Source organism: Lampetra fluviatilis, chromosome 1, assembly GCF_964198595.1.
Source record: "Lampetra fluviatilis chromosome 1, kcLamFluv1.1, whole genome shotgun sequence".
NCBI lineage: Eukaryota > Metazoa > Chordata > Hyperoartia > Petromyzontiformes > Petromyzontidae > Lampetra > Lampetra fluviatilis.
In genome coordinates this window covers 37334136-37354693 of record NC_136275.1, presented here as the reverse complement: position 1 = coordinate 37354693, position 20558 = coordinate 37334136, and the positions used below count along the sequence as shown (strand labels likewise).

The following is a 20558-nucleotide window of genomic DNA, read 5'->3' as shown; positions in this document are numbered from 1 at the left end:
GTGGGTTCGATCCCGACCCTGCCGCCTGCTGTATATTTACAGTTTGCATGTTCTCCCCTGTGGCCGCGTGGATTTTTCTCCGGGTCCTCCGGTTTTTCCCTCCACGTTTATAATCAACATCAGAGCATTTGGCTGCAATACATTTCCCACGCGACAGGCCACTTCGTTGCGCTATCATTTGTGGCCAGGTCGCTTCTGAAAGAGAGCTACATAGCTCAGTGGGGCCTGGTAAAATAAAAACAAGTTTCGTTGAGCTCACGAGCCCATGACCTTCACCTGTCAGGTTGTGCACCAGGCTCCAGGCAGCTGCCAAGTTCCCTGCAGCAAGGAGGCTCACAAGGGGCCCACCGCCATCCTGAAGCAAGCGCTCCAGAAGCCGGGACAGAGCAAGAGTCTTGCGGCAGACCTGAAGAGTGATGAGACAACACAAAGAGACCCCATGTAGCCGTTCATACTGTTAGGGCAAGTGCTGTTTATCGAGCGTCTACGAAAGCCAACAAGGCACACGAGGCGGTGGGTGGCCAGTTCCACGCCCGGCTGTCTCTCCAGTGCTCACGTTTACGCATCACATCAGGAAATAAATGGAAGGCTGAGCCGACCTAGGGGAGGCCCAGGAACGGTTAAAATATTCGACACTGTTATTGGTCGTTAATGGGAATCGAACTCGGGTGGCCGGGTTCGTAGCGCAGTATGCTAACCGCTACACCACCGATCCCCCAACACTCACGCCACCAATCATTCAAACCATTCCGTGTGCCCAATGTTGAAGGAGAGGTTCTTGGTTCGAACCCAAGGCAGCCCTGGTTAATACTATGGGTATATTTACCATGAATACTGCACGATACGCGACGTGTTTCACAGCACACATTAACGGTCTCGTGCGTGCCGACATCATCGAATTTGTTTTAATTACTCGCAGATTACGAACTATAATTGGAAATTAAACACATTAACCCCCCCCCTCCTTACTTGTAGATGACACCCTAAATTTGAAGTCAAGCTCAGGCATCAACAAGTGTGGGCCACGTAGGGATGTTTGCCACTGAGGGTCCCCTAGGCTAGACCTGCCACTCCACAACGCATGCCTCGTCTCAAGACGCGCTTCTTAGTGGCCGTCTGGAACGCTCTGCCTTCACATATTACGAAGCCACTGGAGCTATTCACTTTTAAGTGTAGATTGGAAACTCGTTTCTTTAGGGCTGCTTTCTGTGTTCAGTGTTGTTCACACCCCCCCCGCACCTCCGATTTGCGAGGCTGACTCAAGTTCATGTATTAGGTATAGCCCTGTGAGCCATTCGGCTCTTGAATCGGGTGCAACCGCAACAAATAAAAAAAAACATGAACAAGAAAACATCTTAAAGTGAATATGTGCAAATAGGAAATCCAAGAAAAGACAGCAAAATATTGCAGAAAAAGCACCATACGGTGCGAAAGAAGTTCAACATACAGTACATTAATCGTCTCGCGCATACATTCACCACTGTACTCGCATGTACGGCGTGGTCTAGATGTATTGTGACCCACATTTAAGTGACCCCTAACCATTCGTAACCTTTGCCTGTTCGTTTCTGCGGGGGGTTGCAAGACATATTGGACCACACTCCTGTTACAGTCTGCGCACAATGTGTATTCTACCTTGTTAACCTTCAAATAAGGCAACAAATACAGTATGTGACATGCGCAACCATTGGGTACGAGTCGTACACTATACAGTACTCGTTTATTGCGCACACACCAAGGTTAGAATATATTCTAATTAGTCGTTGTGAAGCCGCTTCGGTCATCAATTTAGTAACTGGATTCTTATAATATATTCATATTATAATTTTTGTAACGCCGAGTGGTCTGCTGCTGCTGCTTAAAGCGCATTCTGAGATCGCTGTCGAAAAGCCGCTATTATATTCGTGGAATTATCATCATCGCTGTTGTTGTTGTTGTTACGATGCCACCACCCACCGAGATGTTATGATCGCCCAGGGTCTCTAGGACGCATGCCACGCACATCTGCAGCTGCTGCTGTAGCTGCTGACCGGGTCTCTGGACCGCGGCCAATGTCCAGCTGGGTTCATGGGCCGCGTGGTCGCGATGACAAAGTGGGTCCATGGCCAGACGCCCCCTCGCCTCCCTCCTCCTCCTCTTCACTGCTCGCCAGGGGGGGACAAAACGAGACTGGGTAGATGTCCCTTAAAACAAAATGATGCCTGGGCCTTCTCTCCTCCGTGTGAGGTCCCCGTCCGAGACGTCTGATTGGCGAGAAGGCCTGCCCTGGTCGATGGCCTGCACACTTGGCGATGGTGATGGTGGTGGTGATGCTGTGTCGGCTCGTGCTCGAGACTCGCCACGAAGCTTCCCATCGCTCCTGATTGGTCACCCGCCAATCGCCTACGGCTGGAGGCCGCGGGCTATTGGCGGCCCCCGGTGACCTTGAGCTCGGCCCCTGGTGACCAGCAGTCTGGTGACCTTCAGTGCGGCCCTTGGTGGCCTTCAGTGCGGCCCCTGGTGACCTTCAGTCGGGTGGCCTTCAGTGCGGCCCCTGGTGCCCTTCAGTGCGGCCCCTGGTGACCTTCAGTCTGGTGACCTTCAGTGCGGCCCCTGGTGGCCTTCAGTCTGGTGGCCTTCAGTGCGGCCCCTGGTGACCTTCAGTCTGGTGGCCTTAAGTGCGGCCCCTGGTGGCCTTCAGTCTGGTGCCCTTCAGTGCGGCCCCTGGTGACCTTCAGTCTGGTGGCCTTAAGTGCGGCCCCTGGTGACCTTCAGTGCGGCCCCTGGTGACCTTCAGTCTGGTGGCCTTAAGTGCGGCCCCTGGTGACCTTCAGTCTGGTGGCCTTCAGTGCGGCCCCTGGTGGCCTTCAGTGCGGCCCTTGGTGGCCTTCAGTGCGGCCCTTGGTGACCTTCAGTGCGGCCCCGGGTTGGCCTTCACTGCAGCCCCCCGACAATACACAAAGAGTGAAAACACTACCCCCCCCCCCATCGTCATCGTGCTGCTATCAACCCCCAATGGTGTCAAGTGTGTGGCGGCCCTCGCACACGGAAGATGTGGGCCCCACGCCTCTGAAAGTGAGTGACCAACAGCGTGTGAAGAAGCCGTCCTGTCAATCCACTGCTGGATGAGGGCCTCCCCACGCACCGCGGGTCGTAGTGGGTTGATGAAGGTGGTGAGAGAATTGATGTTGGATCATATTACAGTGCGACCAATGGATGTTGCTTAGCTGCCCACAGCGTGACCACTACAGGCGTCTAGGAGCCGTCCATAAATGACGTCACGCGATTTTGGACGATTTTTTTACCCCCCCCCCCATCGTCAAATGGCGTCACAAAAAGTCAGACCCCCCCCCCTCAAATATGACGTCACGAAGCTCTGCCTCCCCCCCCCACAAAAAAAATAAAACATGCTTCCAATCGCTTTAAACTATTGTCATTGTAGTGCGTATTTAATGTGGCGCTGCACTCTGATGTTGTAGGAGAGAACATTTATTAAAAAGTCTATTTAATTAATTAGAACGTGTTGTCTATATTTATTTAAATTTGCGCATTTTTACGTGACGTCACATTTCTCAACACCCCTCCCCCCCCCGTTACACATCGTCACAAATGTCTGACCCCCCCCCTCCCTACGTGCGTGACGTCATTTATGGACGGCCCCATAGAACAAACATGTTGAGTTGTGGTCGACCATCCTCGCACTATCCAGGCTCTAATTCTGCTTCACATCCGAGATCTGATAAGACCGTAGTATTTGAGACTATTTTAGTTATGGCTTGTAGGATGACAATCATAAGACACTATTTAAGAGTTGGCCTGTGGCGGCATCTACGGGCATTACATTTTAGCTTCCCGCTACGCTTATTTGATTCGATGCTTTCATTTAATTCAAACAACAGGGAAGCTCATGGTTGAAACACTTTTCTATACGCACAATTACAACTTTTTTTTAAGTCGCTGTCAGCTTTTGAGAATTGTGGTTTAGAGTTTTGTTTGGGCTCTTGTTTTAATTAAATTGGAAGTAACTTAAATATTGATTAATCCTTAGGCACCGCCCACCTCCCTTTCAGGCCACGCCCATCCTCTTCAGGCCACGCCCCCTCGTATTCAAGCCCCGCCCTCTTATGCAAGCCCCGCCCCTCATCAGGCCCCACCCTCTTATGCAAGCCCCGCCCCTCATCAGGCCCAACCCTCTTATGCAAGCCCCGCCCCTCATCAGTCCCCGGGCCTTAATCTCCAGGCCCCGCCTCTTTATTTTAAGGCCCCGCCTCTTTTGCTTGAGACTCCACCCCCTCGTATTTAGGCCACACCCCCTTTTCCTCTTTCGGCTCCGCCCCTCCCTCCGCACACCGGCCTCAACTTTAAAGAAAGAATTTCGATTTAAAGCTTTCGTGACTGCAGGGATTCATCTTCTCGGTTCTTTCGGTAAAGTCACGTAGAATTATTTTATATATTATTATATTATTTTATTATGTTTTATTTTTATTATTTTATTATTTCCATTCTACGTGACTTTACCGAAAGAACCAAGACGTTTAAAGAAAGACTCGATACAGCTTTGGGCTACAAACAAGTTGATTTGAGCGAGACAGCCGTGAGTGGGTGAGCGTACGCGTCAGTCCTAAAGGGTTAAAAAAAATCAGCAAAGGCCCCGAACTGGATGGAAAATCCTTGGGACAAACCCAAGCAACTGGTGAAAGAAAACTCACGATATTGAGACAGTAACCCAAGAATCTGATAGAAAAAGCCAATAATTTGAGGCACACAAACATGTAACGGTCACCCAGGCCAGTGCTCAACGAGTGTGTGGGTTGTGAATTACTAAGTTGCGCAGCGGCTACTACCCCTCTAGGGGCCCTCCATAAATGACGTCACGCACCTAGGGGGGGGGGTCAGACATTTGTGACGATGTGTGACGAGGGGGGGGGGGGTGAGAAATGTGACGTCACATAAAAATGCGCAACTTTAAATAAATACAGACAACACTTTCTACTTAATTAAATATAATTGTACAACATCAGAGTGCAGTGCCACATTAAATACGCACTACAATGACAATAGTTTAAAGCGATTTGAAGCATATTCTTAGGTAAAGTCACTTAAGTCACTTAAGTGACTTTACCGAAAAAAACCTAACAATATGAATCCTTGCAGTCACGAAAGCTTCAAATCTAGATTTGAAGCATGTTTTATTTGTAAATATGGTTTGGGGGGGCAGAGCTTTGTGGCGTCATATTTGAGGGGGGGGGGTTGACTTTTTGTGACGCCGTGTGACGAGGGGGGGGGGTCAAAATCGTCCAAAATCGCGTGACGTCATTTATGAACGGCCCCCTAGTAATTGAAATAATCAGTGAAACTTTGACTGAAATCCTTCGTGACTGCAGGAATTAATGTTCTTGGTTCTTTCGGTAAAGTCACGCACTACTTGGACTTGTGGTGCTCCGCCCATGCTGTTAACGCCGCACAGCTTTGCTCACTTTGATAGCCCTTAGACGCAGTTGCATTTGGAGGCTTGCCCCCTCGTTTCTCTCCGCCTGATGAAGACCACTTGTGTTGCGATCGAAACGTCGTGCTTTTTTCTTTTAGTTTATTTATTTATTACATTTTATTTTCTATCTACGTGACTTTACCGAAAGAACCAAGAATATGAATCACTCTGACGTTTAGATTCCCACTTTTTTTCCTTCTGAGGCTGAAAGTAAAAGACAACTTTTGTAGCCGATCCTTATATAAGATCTGAACCATCGGCAGCATCTGCCGGTGCACAGCAATAAATTAGGGGTCGGGGAAGGCATCAATCGCCCCCCTCCCCTCTACTCGAACTACCCCACCTTGGATCTGCCACAATCAGCACAGCGTGGGGAAAGCATTCGTCCAGCGTGCACGTAATTCACAAGCTCAGTGCCCTCGCCCGAATGCAAGGCAAGTGTGGTGGCATTTTGTAAACAAGAATTATGCCGCTACCATTCTCAGCAAAGGGACAGTGAACTCTGCCACACACAAAAAAACATCCAGACTTCAACCGTTTCACACGAGTTTCAGGTGACACGTCTCGCTGTGTCACCAAATACCCAACACAATTCAAACGGCGGGGAATTTTATATTTTAGGGACGCGTGCGATGTGCAACAACCGGGAAAACTAGTTGTAAATTTGAACAAAGACCCAACGTGGATCCTTGCCAGGCTGTTGGGAGACAAGTGCTGTGAGAGCAAGCGCCTATGAAAAGCCGGCACGGCAGACGAGGGGGAGATGTGGCCAGGACCACACCTGGCCTCGTCTTTGTCTACCCAGTGCCAATGTTTACTCCATACCCCGACAGGTACTCGTTTAAGGATGAGCCGATGAGGGGGGAGGCCCAGGACCGGTTCAGGTGTCACAAATATTACTTGCAAGCTCGAATCGAACTCGGGTATCCAGGTTAGCACCACAGTGCGCTCACGTACACGTGTGGAACGTCTTTCGCACCGTACGTAGCCAACCGCGCTAATAAGGGGTGAGGCCAACTCAAAACAAATATCAGTTCTAAAGAGGAGTTTTAGACCATACATTACGTCAGTTGAACACGCATGAACAGAACTTATTTTTAAATTACCACATTTTATTCAAAATTATGCATTGAGAACATTCCTCCCACGAGCAAATGCCCATAATTCAGTGCACAGGCCACGTGACGTGAGAACGCACACCGGCGAGATGGTGTTCAAATTATAACCCGGTGCAGCTGCACTATAATATAATCGTTCAGTGACATGACTATAGTGTGTGCAGGGGCTGTTTGTGCCAACCTGCACATTGCGTGCCCTCACACATGCCAGCTCGAGTCGATGGAATTTCCCAGAAACCCACCCCCCCACTCAGCAGCAGCTTCATTACAAACAACCCACACTTGTTTCCGACACAGATCCAACTGTGTCAAGTGTGAAATAGTTTACAAGTTGAAATTAGCTTACATCATTTACATGGATTAACATACATTGTTCGATAAGCTGCGGGAATAGATAACTTAAGATTTTTTCAGTCAAATTTCAAAATAACATTAACAAACGTACGGCACATTCTAAGCATTTGGCTTGCATGTGCGGAAGCCGTGAATAGCAACACGCTGTTGCCACCGGTGCCTCCACGCAACAAATGCGTCACCACACCAGCAGCATTAACGATCCGTACGATGTGATCGATTTGCTGCCACAAGCAAGCGGTTGTCTTCCATGACCACTGCAGTTAGCAATCATGTGAAAGCAAGCAAGGTAACCTGGGCTCAGCCCAACCGTTACTTCTAGCCAGGGAGCATGGGGGGGGCAAGGGAGGGACACTTTCTGCTATTTTTAGTTGTCCATCTTTTTTGCAGGGTGTAGCGGCGATACAGTGGTCAGCGCATTGCGCTACGAACCCAGAAACCTGAGTTCGATTCAGTTTATGGCTAACATTAATGGCAAGTGATGTCGAATTGTCTTGGGACACCTCCATTCAAATAACCATTATGACTGACAAGAGTGGGAAGGCCATCATGCAGTGCCGTGCATTCCACAAAAGTCCAGAGGGAAACCTTTTCAATCATGTGTACATCACTTTGGAATCGTGCACCTTGCCTTTTTGACATGATATAAACATATAATTATTTTGGCGGATATGCTCCGTATTCCATAAACATATTTGTTCATACTGAATTCTTTGAGCTAGCAGCTGTGTTCGCATACTTAAAAAAGTAAAAACGATCGTCAACATTTTTTATAAACTTTCTATGACACACATAGAATTTAGTTTTCCTATTTAAGAAACCCTATTCGATGTGCGGATAACTTGTACAACATGAAACTACCACAATTCAAGCAAATTGTCTATATATTTTTTACGTGAAAAAAATCAATATTGTATCTTTCCTTTTAATTTATGCAGCACTGAATACTGTTATAGAAAGTAGACCCTGTTTTGCCTCATTCCATTTGCGCCACTGCTTTGGAATTGGAAAAAGATTTCTATGTAACTGTAATATAATTAAGGCAAATATAGGATTGGAAGGATTGAAAAGTACAAACATTTGTAATTTATCTTAACAATGATATAAGCATGAACATTGAACACGTAATCTTTAACATTGTGTTCCAACACCAAACATGAAGGAACATTTGTTTTCACAGTTTAAGAAATTATCGTTTACATTTCAAGTCTTAAGATTCTGAAAAAAAAGATCGATTGTCATAAATTTCAACATCAGAATATAAACAATTATTTTCACTATGCCATATAATTCAGACAATTTTGGCTGAATATGGACAATCACAACTCACACTTTATGGGTGGTGTACGCTCATTTGAGAAGGCTGCCCTCTGGAACCTTAGATGGTTATCGGCTTAAAAAAAAAACCAGAGACACTAAAATGTACACAAGATGTTCGCCCGTGCACACTGTCTACAGCCCAGGTACTTAAGAAACATCGAGAAGAGCACTGAGGATCAATCTAGCAGTGGATTGATCGTGGCTGATGAAGATGATGATGAGCATCAGAGGTGGATACCATCACTTTATGCAAAGTACCGTAAACACTATTGTGACCGCCGTTGTAAATTGTAATCGATGTTAAAATTGTATAGTACATGAAAGCAAAGTAAAAATTCTCATTTGCTGACGAAGTAAATGTTTGCTAAAGGAAACCACGTATAAAAAGATCACATCTTCCTAAGTTTATGTTGATCATAATCTTGATATACCTTATTGTCATTACATCTTTGGAAAATGTCAGCTAAAAGAAAAACAAAATATTTTTTTTTACATTTTTGCACAAAATAGAACACAATCAATGCGTTTCACATTTTTTTGTAAATCATCTGTATTTGAATATTTTTTTGTAAAAGATATCATCATACAATGGCTGCATGCTTTGCACCCACCATTGTGGGGATTACCCCATCTCAAGCATGGTCTGAAGCAGTGCAAATCCACAAATGTTTGGGAAGGCAGCCCCATCCTTACCCATTTTACCATGGTGCTATACAGCTACAGCCAACCACGCACTTCCAAAATAATGTTGTTCTTGCACATTTGCCTACAATTAAACAATCCCCCAGACTGCATCCTTGGCAAAGACTCCCTAAGTTTTATCGCTCTCATCTGCCGACCAGCATTCACGCTTCCTGTGTGAAGATACGGCGGACTTCCTTGGTGACCTGATCCAGGTTTATGATTGGGTTGAAGTACAACGCCCAGTAGAAGAGACAGTCACACACAAACTGTGGCAGCACCGGCCAGAAAATGGTGACCATGGCGCCCTGTGAGAAGAGGCGACAGAAGTCGTTCCAAAGGGTCCGGGGCAACCGTCTGAAAATTAAAAGACAAACAATGGCGCACATTTTAACATAATATATAGCTTTACGGGCTTCCCACAACAAAGATAGTATCCCACTTGTACGTATATTCATTAATGAAGTTAGCCAAACATACAAATATAGAAAAAAGTTTGGGCAACTGTTGGCACCAGTTATGGCTGCATTCCTGCTTTACTGGTTCCCATGCCTTGAAATCGGTCCATGTTTGGACAGCGTTTTGAGATACAGTTGATATAATGATCAAATATATCCATACATTATTACTATTATTATAAACAGCCCTTTGTTGTCAATCCACTGCTGGAAGAGGGCCTTCCACACTACTGGCACACCGACAAGCAGCGGACACAACCTGCAACGCAACACGTTGTGCCGAGATCAAGTTTGCAAAAAGGAATGGCACCGCACCGGATCTCCCCTTGCAGACAGAAGCGTTTGATCGCGAAGATTTCCAGCAGCGTGAGCAGAGCTGCATTGATAACAACGAAGCGAGCCGTCCAGTAGTGCACCTCCAGCCACTCCCAGGCGAACCGCCCCACCAGCACGTAGGGCATCACCATCGCCTTGGGTAGGAACTCGGCCCACTGCTCCCAGCTCGGACTGTCAGGCTGCCCGCCACACACACACCAAATCGGTTACCACTAAGTCACAGTGAAGCCACCACAGCTCTTATGCTGGGCTAGGTGCATTTTTGAGGCCAGGTGAAGCGACGAAGGCTCTCTAGGCAGGACGTCATGGGACAGACCCAGGCGTTATGGGTTAACCGACTGAGATTACTTGATAGAGGACTAAACATTTCACAGCACAGCAACACACACAAAATTCCACATGCATAAAAGCACACACTCAGGTGAATATGAAGAGTGAAGAGAGTGAAGACACACTCGGCGCGCTTACCCAGCCACCGCGGAAGAGCTCAGCCTCCTCCTCATGCACGCGGCCGGGGCAGCACGTGTGGATGAGCGGCAAGAAGAGGTCGGTGTAGTCAAACAGGTAAAGGTAGAAGATGGCAAGGCGAGGTGAACTTTTCAACAAAAAGAGGAGGAAGAGAGACTTTCCTGCATGCATTGCCTGCAAAGGGACACCACAAAACTCTTAAAAATGCACTTGTAAAAATATTAACTCGCTTTTTACAATGCTGCCTTCTATAATACACACCGGTGGCATTTATACACGAAGATTTGGTACTTAGGACTGATAAAAACAGGGCATCGCATTAAAATTGGTTCGACACTTAATGTGGTTAAATTCCAGCACTAACAATAATTAAACATTTTCAGTTTGAAGGTCACGCGACAAACATTACTCTCTGGGGCATGGTTGGGTGGAAAAGTGCCGACCCCTACAACGTGGACCAGAGGTCACTTGGAGGGATCTCAGTGGTAGCTCTGTGATATCCTTGCCGACTGGTCCCTTCTCTAACATATGCAATGTTTTAATCTCTTGACAAGACACCGATAGCACAATTAGGATAAAACTTGGGGTAAAGACAAAACAAAAACGACTCGCTATTAAATAAGGTACGAGGTTTCTTCTCTACCTTGTACTCCCAAAGATTGTGTGGGGGCTTGACTCCCAGAGATATCATGCTATCCAGGGCTGTGATGAGAGCTTTGCGATGAGCCGGCTTCTCTATACCGTACGGTGGCAGGTTGAGCTCCTCCTCCGTCAGGCTCAATAGAAGCCTGCAACAAATCATCAGCACAGCGTGAGTGTACGCGTCCCCCTACATGGGGGTTCCAAGCAAGGAATAAGGTACATAATGATGCAGATTAATTGGTTAAAATCGATTCTTACACTCGAATCCTGCATGTGAGAATAGGTATTTTATGGAAAAATAAATACAAATGATATGCCGTTATGTTTAGAATAAATGAGACAGCAGAAACAAGGCAAATTCGCAACTCCAAATCGTGAATAAATTTAACAACTTACAAATATTAATTTCTGTAAAGGTATCAACTAGGTATGGAACGACACTTTGATATGCATTATTCACAATAAATGCAATGAATTGCGCGTGCGAGAACCAGTCTTTTTATATGTTGAATTTAATTAGTTAATGTGACCCTTACAGCTACAAATGACTACATTCACCACAATGTTAAAAACAAGTAGTCTCAAATACAAATGTTACTCCCAAATCCTAACAGGATTTTAATAAAAATATAAACACAAACACTTGCCACCCGATCCTTAACCCTGCACGTGGTGGCAGACTGACCTGCCATTCACCCCCTCTTGTTGGAAAGTTTCCCGGTATGGTACAGTCCAGCTGCCCAACTGCTCCAGCCATAGCCCCACGTCACTGCTCGTCCACTTGCTCAGAGACTTGTGAACAAGCATCTCCTCGCCCGTGTCTCCGCTGCTCCAGTGGTACACCAGCAGCATCACCTGGTGGGCCCCAAGCGCATACCCCCCAAGCTTTATTAACCATCGATATTCGTTTACAATTCCCAATAAGATGCATATTGTCCATATGCTAGTCTCCACGTGCCCTCCGCTTTAGTCAAGACCTCCTGTCAAAACTCCCAGACAACCTCAGCTCAGTGCTCTTCTATGAAAGCACACATTGTATAGGATTCCCTGAACTCTGAGTCTGCCGAAATCCTTCCCATTCAATTTAAAGCTCAATACTGTCCTATTCACCCCAGCCTATGATTCACCGTCACTCAAGAAAGTATTTTCTTACTCATCTTGACCATATTGTAATCTCATCCCCCTATCTGGCCTGTTTCCTTCTTTCTCTTTCTGCCTTACCTCTGATGTTTTCACGAGAGACCATCCTTTTTTAAGATGTGTATATTCCCTATATTAATGCAGAACCCTGAGAAAAAAAAGTTAACTTTATTTATTTACCAGGAAAGGCCCACGGAGCAATTTTCTCTTTTTCAGAAGCGACACGACCACAAATGATAGCTCAAGGAAGTGGCTTATCACGTGTGAATTTACAGCAGCCAAATACTGTTAAACGCATGTTTCTAAACGTGGAGAAAAAAACCAAAGGACCCGGAGGAGAAAAATCCACGCGACGGCGGGGAAAGATATGCAAACTCCAAATATACGGGCGTTAGGGTCACGACCTCCGGCATACCAGTTGAGGTAGTTACCATCTCGTCACCGTAGCACCGTTACATACTGCAACATCATCATTGTCCAGAAGCATTAGCAGTGCTGTTTTCAGAAAGGTCAAGGTAAATTCCGTAATGTTAAACATTTCACTAATGCACTGTAACATGTTACATTCATTCACCACTGCATACAACTAATCGGTATTCTGGAAAAACTTGCTCAACCGGCTTTGGGTGAGATCATCCACAAGAAATGCAACATTAAACCCAGGACTTTAACCTACCGCTTCAAATATCACCACTTAAATCATCACTTCTCGTAGAACCAATGTTAAATCAGTACATGGCACATACAGGGTTTTTTTTTAAACATGGGCTATGACATTCACACCACCATGACGCAGCACCGCCATGACAAATGCCAAGGCATCTCACCCCACAACCAGGGCAAACGCACCGCGACGCAGGTGAGCGCCGTGAGAACGCCCGAGAAGAAACTGCGTGCGGTGCCCTGGCGAAGAACCGCCGGACGCCCATTGGCGGCGCTGATCTGCTCCTGGCCCTGCTGCTCAAACGCCGCCAGGGTCTGTGCCGTCTTGCCGTTGCTCAGCACCTCCTGCTGTCTGTGCCAGAGCTGCTCGGGAAACAACTTCTCTATCGCGCCCCTAAAAAAGAAAAAATGCAGAGACATGAGTATCACTGGGAAGCACCGTGGGAAAATCTTGTGTTAATTTTATACAACTATAAAAATAAGCATTGGTAATATATTTAATACAATGTTTCACTCCAGGTACGCTTTTTGCATGTCTTTGAACAAATCACCCAGATTGCGCCAGATCTCATCAGACATCGGAAGCTAAGCCGGGCTATGCCTTGGAAGTGCTTGAATGGGCGACCGTCTTGCATAAGGGAAGCTTTCTAGGCTGCGGGTTGACGATGTGGCCAGGAGACGGCAGTGCAGAAAAAATATTGTACTGCATCTCTGTAATCCCATGTCAATGCTCACTGCCTTCATCAGCCACATTGGTGACGTATGGTCATACAACCCCCCTATGATCGACATTGTGAGGGAGCCATCATCCAGCCATGGATTGACAAACATTAACCCTTTGCAAAACACACACTGTGGTATTCTCCCATGACCATGAAAAAACTAGTGGAGTTAATAACAAACTTTTATGAAAACGCATTAACTGATTTGACCAGGTTTCACCATGATATTCAGTGTGGAGTGCGGGTTGAAGGTGGAAGCAGAGATGTGGAAAAAAAAATCAGTCGAACAATGGATTTTGCAGCACTGCCCTCTGCTGCCCACTACGTAGTCCCACAGACTATGACAACATGTTTATGCATGGTGGTCGAAAATTCCAAGCCCTATCAAAGGATCAACTCCTTTGCTTTTGAGATGTGATGGGATCAGGGTGATTTGGTCATCGACATTTTTTAAAATAAATGCCTATGACAGTTGACGAAGAAATGAAATAAAATATTGAGCAGCATATTTTCCACTGAATGAATGAATGCCATTTAAGTGCAATGTTCTTATTGCAAACTTAAAGGACTGGATCAGCACAAAAATAAAATATATCTTTTCTTATGAACACAAAAAGTCTTTAAAGGGAATTTTTGATGTAACAGTGAAGACTTTACATTGTATAGCATTAGAGCACTGCTGACCAATACAAAACAATATTATTAACAAAGCTTAAAGAGGTCATCAGATAGGGCCACAACCCATAGCCAAAGTGTAAAATAACTAAAAAGTAATCTTGATTTGAAGCTTTCGTGACTGCATGAATCCATACTCTTTGGTTCTTTCGGTAAAGTCACGTAGGTAGAAATAAAACAAAATAAATCACAACGTTTCGAACGCAACAAAAGTGCCTGTCTTCAGGTTAAAATTGCGTTCGAAACGTCGTGATTTATTTTGTTTTATTTCTACCTATGTGACTTTACCGAAAGAACCAGAGAGTAACTAAAAAGTAGTAAAAATTCTATATTGCAATGTCATTAAATGCAGAAATGTCTATTCAGGACTCTAACTGAAAGCAATGTAATATTAAACCAGCCATTGGCTATCATTTTGAAGATTATATACTTGTGAGATCTCTTAAATAGGTTCATATCCTCAAAGGCTGCCCATTTTAAATTACTCCACTACAAAGATGTAAACCATATAGCAATTAAACCAAATATTTCAAAAACCTCACAGCTGACAAAACTTTTGAATTACCTGAAAACCAAATTCCATTACTTTTTGTGCAGTTATTGGACCCGGCTTGATCAAAGATGTATGTTGAACTTCTTTCGCACCGTACGTAGCCAAACATACTAAGCTGAGCCTCGGATTGGAACCCATAATTCTCAACGATGCTGGCTCAATGCTTTTACAAAGGATTGACCCCGAGCCATCCACCCACTCCTTTGCTATCTGTTTGTTGCCACGAGTCTTGATTTCCGCGCGCCGTTATGTAACTGTACATTGACAGCGCTGGGTAATAACATACCGCAGCACGATGTTTGTCCGGGGAAATCCCTGCCACATCTGCCTGCACTCGGGGCATTCCGCACGGCGCGAGGAGTTCCACCAGAGCGCCAAGCAGTGGCGGCAGAAGCTGTGTCCGCATGTCAGCGTGGTTGGGTCGAGAAGCAGCTCATAGCAGCAGTGGCAAGCCATCTCTCCGAGAGACAGCCGCCCATCGCTCTCCCCCGGTGTCCGACTGCCATCACCAAGCGTGGCGGTCCCATGCCACGGTAGGCTGGGCGCAAAGGCGCCCACCTCGTCGTCCATCGAGTTGCTCGGCTTCAAAAAATGGCAATGGAGTCCCGCAGGGCTTGCGTTGTCTGCGATAATTGCATTGCGCGATGCCTCATTTACAGGCTTGTAAATGAGGCAGTCGTTATCAATGCCGATCGTTCATGTAATGTGATTGTGGTATGAAATACAAATTTATTTAGTGTACATTAATTTTGGAACTCGACTCGATCCGAGTTAAGTGTGCTTGGTTCCTACGATCCGCCAAACTTCGTGGAATCTGAAACAACAGTACGAACGCCTCTTGGTTACAAAACAGACGAGCTTCAAAACACAACCATTGTCACGTCAATCACAACCACATCCACTCCCTTTATGCATGTAGAAAATCTTTCGCACTGTACATAGCCAACCATGCTCATTGGAGGTGGCATTTACAACCACTTCAACTACCTCTTTTCAAAATATGAAATTACTCTGCAACCACCACCACTCAAATGACACGTCATATTAACAATAAAACCCCAAAGTACGAAAAAAAATAGCTTTTACCCTTTATAACACTAAAACTGGTGTTAAGATGTTCGAACGAAATAGATTCCTTTTGCAAGGAATCAAGACTGCTTTAACCACACGTACTTGTGGCACAAATATAAACAAACATGCTCTAATAACACTGTAACACAATTTTTGTTCCTGGGTAGTGTTATTTGTAATTGCTTATGCCTAAAAAGTATAGAACATGGTTATTATTCCCCACAAATTTTTATTTTGTAACCAGGACAATGATATTTAGAAATTTACCTATTTTCCAGAACAGTCCAGATAGATTCAGTGCCGAGTAAACTTGGAGTAACTTCTAGAACATTATAGAACTTTCAGGTAATATAAATAGTAGTATAAATACAGGAACTTTAAGCCCACCAGTTAAGTTTAGCCTAAGTGGATATATACATTTTACAGAGATGCATCATGGGACCTCCGTTGCCAGTACCAAAATATGATAATAGGGTTTTCCCGTTTTTTCTGGCAACAAAACAGGTGTTAAGATGTTAAAACACCAAACTGAAACCTTTAACAAGAAATCATGTCTGCATTAACCACAATGCTTGTGGTCAGAATACAAACAAAAAACACGCTCTGATCATATATGCATTGTCCTTGTTTTGTTGCCAGAAAAAAGGGGAAAAACATTATCATATTTTGGTACTGGCAAAGGAGGTCCCATGATGTAGACGCTCACCCGAGCTCTCATTACTCTGATAGTGGCATTGTCTTTGGGCTGTACGCCTTTGGGGTCCTCTGGTCTAACACTGTTTGAGACGAGGCTCTAAAGAAAGCTGTCTCTGATGTGGACCAATCGGTTTAAAAAACAATGCCACATTATCAAAGCATGTTTTTTTTTTGCATTCTGACCACAAGCATTGTGGTTAATGCAGACATGATTCCTTGTAAAAGGCTTCAGTTTGCTGTTTTAACATCTTAACACATGTTTTGTGGCCAGAAAAAAGGGTAAACCCCTATTATCCTACTCTTATATTCTTTGAAACAGATTGGCCAACACCAGAGACAGCCTTCTTCTTTGTGGCCGTGTCTCACCAGTGCCACACGAGAGAACGCCAAAAGGTGAACAGTACGGTACAGTACCAGTATCCTCGTACGATTTCCAGCAGTGGGTGCCTCTCACGTATACTGCTGGCAGCTACCCAGTCAAGTTCCGGTGGCAAAGTCACGTAAATACACTGGTGATGGAACAGCGAGGAGTGCTACCTGATCATTCGGTACTCGGTGTATCTGCCTGTAGGAAATTATAATTACGACAATGCTGAATACTGGTGACAATGATGACAGGAATGCCAATGATTCTGATGACAGGAATGCCAATGATTGTGATGACAGATACGCTAATGCAGTTTTAAATTATAAATATTACGAGATTATGATGAAAGGGTAGTGAATATTATAGTTCGATAATGATGGTTCTGTTGGCAACAGTGGCAATGATTACAATGACAGTGATGATGAATAGTGGTTAATAGTTATGATCGGTGGTGATGATTGATACTGAAATGGAATAACAGTGGAGTTGATGAGGGTGATAATGTAGTGATGATAAGAGATAATGGCGATGATGATCAGTGATGGTCACGATAACTTTAATAGTAGTAGTGTATGATACTTTAGTGACACTAGTGGAAACGATGAGATTCATTGTGACCATAACGATTTGAAACTCACGACAATAGGTAAACAACTCCATCAAGCGCTGCTGGATGGAAAGTCTGCCGAAGCAGGCGACATCTCTCATCGATGGCTTATCAATCCTTTACCAAACATCACAGCCTTTACCCTACACCGGCGCTCACAAACAGCAAAAAACAAAGATCCTCCGGATAACCTTCAACAAGACTGTTGGGGCAAGTGCTGTTAGCGAGCACCTATGAAGGCCAGCACAGCACACCAAGTGTGGTGGGTGGCGAGCAACACGCCCGGCCGCCTTTGTCTCCCCATTTGAGGCCGAGTCGACATAGGGGGGAGACCCAGGACAGGTGAAGATTGATCGTCACCGGTGGTTGCCGCGAACGGAAATCGTTACAACCACAGCGACACAAGCACCGGGCAGTCATCGACACGTTTCGGATCGAATCACCGCTGGATGAAGGCAATCCACGTAGCATCTACACGCGAACTTATTCCGTCGCGATGCAACGCAAATAAAACACCGACACGACGAATTTAACAACAACAACAAAAAACATGAGAACATTGAGGAAACCCCACACCGAGGATCTGGGCCTAAGGGGAGTTTAAAACCTCGCCTAGAAGCCCCCTCCCCCCCGATCACCTCGCCTGCGTTGACGTCCAGCTCGAGGGTGCTTCTGTCCCTTTCTCTCGTCGCCTAGGCCTGGCGGCAACCCGCGTTTTGGGGGGGCTGGTGGTCGTGGTGGTGATGCCCCCCAAAAACAACCGAACTCGTCCTCCTGGGGCCCCTCGCCGCGAAATTGTTAAAGCCCAGCCGGGAGCGGTGGGCCTCCCATACTCTCTCACCTGATTGGCCGATAGGTTGCTTCGCCGCGTGACGAGTGACTCTCAGCCAATCGCGTGAGAGAGAGGAGCGAAGCTCCACCCCCAACTCTCTCCCCCACCCCCGATATGCAAAGTGTGTGGGCGGGGTTAGTTGGTGGGCGGGGCAACAGGGGAGAAGGGGGAGTGTCGTGAGTAAGTGGGGCAATGGGCGAAACGTGGCGTGTTTGTGTGTTGTTGTTGTTGCTGCCAGCAGTGTTTGTTTGGGGAGCGGTGGTGTAGCGGTTAGCGCGCTGCGCTCCGGCGACCCGGCGAGACCCGAGTTTGATTCCCGCTCACGGCCACCAACACCGGTGACGATTATCTGAACCGGTCATGGGCCTCCCCTAGGTCGACTTAGCCTCAAATGGTGGCGGTGTGTAAACATCGCCACTGGGGAGACAAAGGCGGTCAAGCGTGGTGTTGGCCACCCCACCCCCTCGTGTACCGGTTCGGCCTTCATAGGCGCTTGCTAATAAGACTTTCCCCAACAGTGTCCAGGCTATACAGGGCATCTTTGTCTTTGCCCCAACATCCCCATGACCCCACGTTATGATGATTGCCTTAATTCGCTTCACAGGCGTGGCCACGCGCTATGATGAGCGTGGGAAGAGCCCCTTCCCCCATCTCAATGTGTGTTGTGGTGAGAATTCTACGTGGCAGGTGCCATAGGTCCACAGTTATTGCCTGGTATACAAGAGGTCGTGGGTTCGCTCACGAGCCTGACGACTATATTTGGAGTTTGGGGCCGTCCATAAATGACGTCACACACCTAGGAGGGGGGGGGGGTCAGACATTTGTGACGAGGGGGGGAGGGAGGGGGTTTGAGAAATGTGACGTCACATCAAAATACGCAACTTTAAATAAATATAAACAATATAATTGTTATAACAACACTGATTTTGATTAATTTTCATTATTAACTATTTGATTATTTAAATTTACTAAGGTCACCTTTTATTTATTCCATAAAGGAGCATTTTGCTTCTCCGTGGGAGAATGGAGAAGCATTAATTTTGTACATTTTTTGAATGATTGTTATTAAACATTTTGATTTTAATGATTCTACCAGGGATTTTCATTCTGCGGAATGAATATGTGGTTGTTATAATTGTACTCTCCATTTTGCTTCGTTCTACAAAGTTTCAAGTATTTTTGTATGGTTATAATTTTATGCAAAATTTAAGCTTTCCAACGCCTCCTTTTTAATACAGGAATTGCTTTAAACTATTGTCATTGTAGTGCGTATTTAATGTGGCGCTGCACTCTGATGTTGTAGGAGAAACATTTATTAAAAAGTATTTAATTAAGTAGAAAATGTTGTCTATATTTATTTAAAGTTGCGCATTTTGATGTGACATCACATTTCTCAACCCCCCCCCCCTCATCACACATCGTCACAAATGTCTGACCCCCCCCCCCTAGGTGCGTGACGTCATTTATGGACGGCCCCTTTGTGCGGCAGTGCAGCCAAATCACTCTCAACGCGTGGCGAATAAAAAGCTGCCGGTGTAGAAATCGCGTCAACTCTCCAGCCGCGTACAGCCCTGCACGGCAGGTGGCGCTGTCGCCCGTTCGCGCTGGTAACAAGTGCGATTCCGCACACAGGTCAACACGAAACGTTGGTATAAAATAAAATAAATCACGACGTTTCAGGCGCAACACAAGCGTCCATCATCAGGTGGGAAAGCATGGTCTGCTGCTGAGGCAAGCTGTTTTAAAAGGTTGTTTTTTGTGTTGCGCCTGAAACGTCGTGATTTATTTTATTTTCTACCTACGTGACTTTACCGAAAGACTCCTAGGTGTTTTCGGTAAAGTCACGTAGGTAAAAATAAAAACAAATAATAAAATAATATAAATAATTATATGATTGATAATAATGTGATTTTTTTATTTCTACAATTATAATTTCTATTATTTTATTATTTATTTTTATTTTTACCTACGTGATTTCACCGAAAAAAACCTAAGAGTATGAATCCTTGCAGTCGCAAAAGCTTCAAATCTAGAACGAAACTTTGGGTCAAACGTCGATCCAAACCGTTCCGACCGCACGCCAACGTTGGCTCGACGTTGCACGCTGACTGTGCGAGTGCTCGCTCAAGCCACTGCTGTCAGAAGGGCCTCCGCTAAAAGTCAAGTCGAGAGGGTAACTTGGTCTACCCACCAAGCAACATAGCAGGAGGCTGTTTCTTCCTGACCTGCTTTTGTGCTTTTACCATCTACATGGCAGAGGCTCGGTCTCATTAGCAGCAGTTGCACTTTAACAACTCTGGCACCCCCCGCCCTCTCAGCCAGTCTACATAACAAAGGCTCAGTCCTTTGTTATGTAGACTAGCCGTAGTCTCAAGCCGCACCAACCTT

General features: G+C 45.7%; 2 protein-coding genes across 3 annotated transcripts in view; both read right to left on the bottom strand.

The window, feature by feature from the left end:
- MEI1 (meiotic double-stranded break formation protein 1) overlaps window positions 1-2103 on the bottom strand; it is an 88769-nt gene extending 86666 nt beyond the window's left edge. Inside the window, exons 1-2 of the mRNA XM_078861864.1 lie at window positions 1957-2103; window positions 277-406 (exon numbers count right to left, since the gene is read on the bottom strand). Coding sequence (XP_078717990.1) covers window positions 277-406; window positions 1957-2103 — 277 coding nt within the window. The remainder of the gene's footprint in view (window positions 1-276; window positions 407-1956) is intronic.
- A 4376-nt stretch (window positions 2104-6479) lies between these two features.
- On the bottom strand, window positions 6480-18161 carry BFAR (bifunctional apoptosis regulator). Of its 2 annotated transcripts, none has more exons than XM_078861855.1 (8): window positions 17977-18161; window positions 14884-15411; window positions 12834-13041; window positions 11530-11699; window positions 10979-10990; window positions 10203-10347; window positions 9714-9913; window positions 6480-9297 (listed from the first exon to the last, which is right to left on the bottom strand). In XM_078861855.1, the coding sequence occupies exons 2-8, from the start codon at window positions 15165-15167 to the stop codon at window positions 9105-9107; spliced, it is 1212 nt and encodes a 403-aa protein (XP_078717981.1). In that variant the 5' UTR covers window positions 15168-15411; window positions 17977-18161; the 3' UTR covers window positions 6480-9104. The 2 variants fall into 2 exon arrangements, with proteins under 2 accessions (XP_078717981.1, XP_078717978.1); XM_078861852.1 differs by having other exon boundaries at window positions 6481-9297; window positions 10203-10376; window positions 10846-10990.
- Between the last annotated feature and the right edge of the window lie 2397 nt (window positions 18162-20558).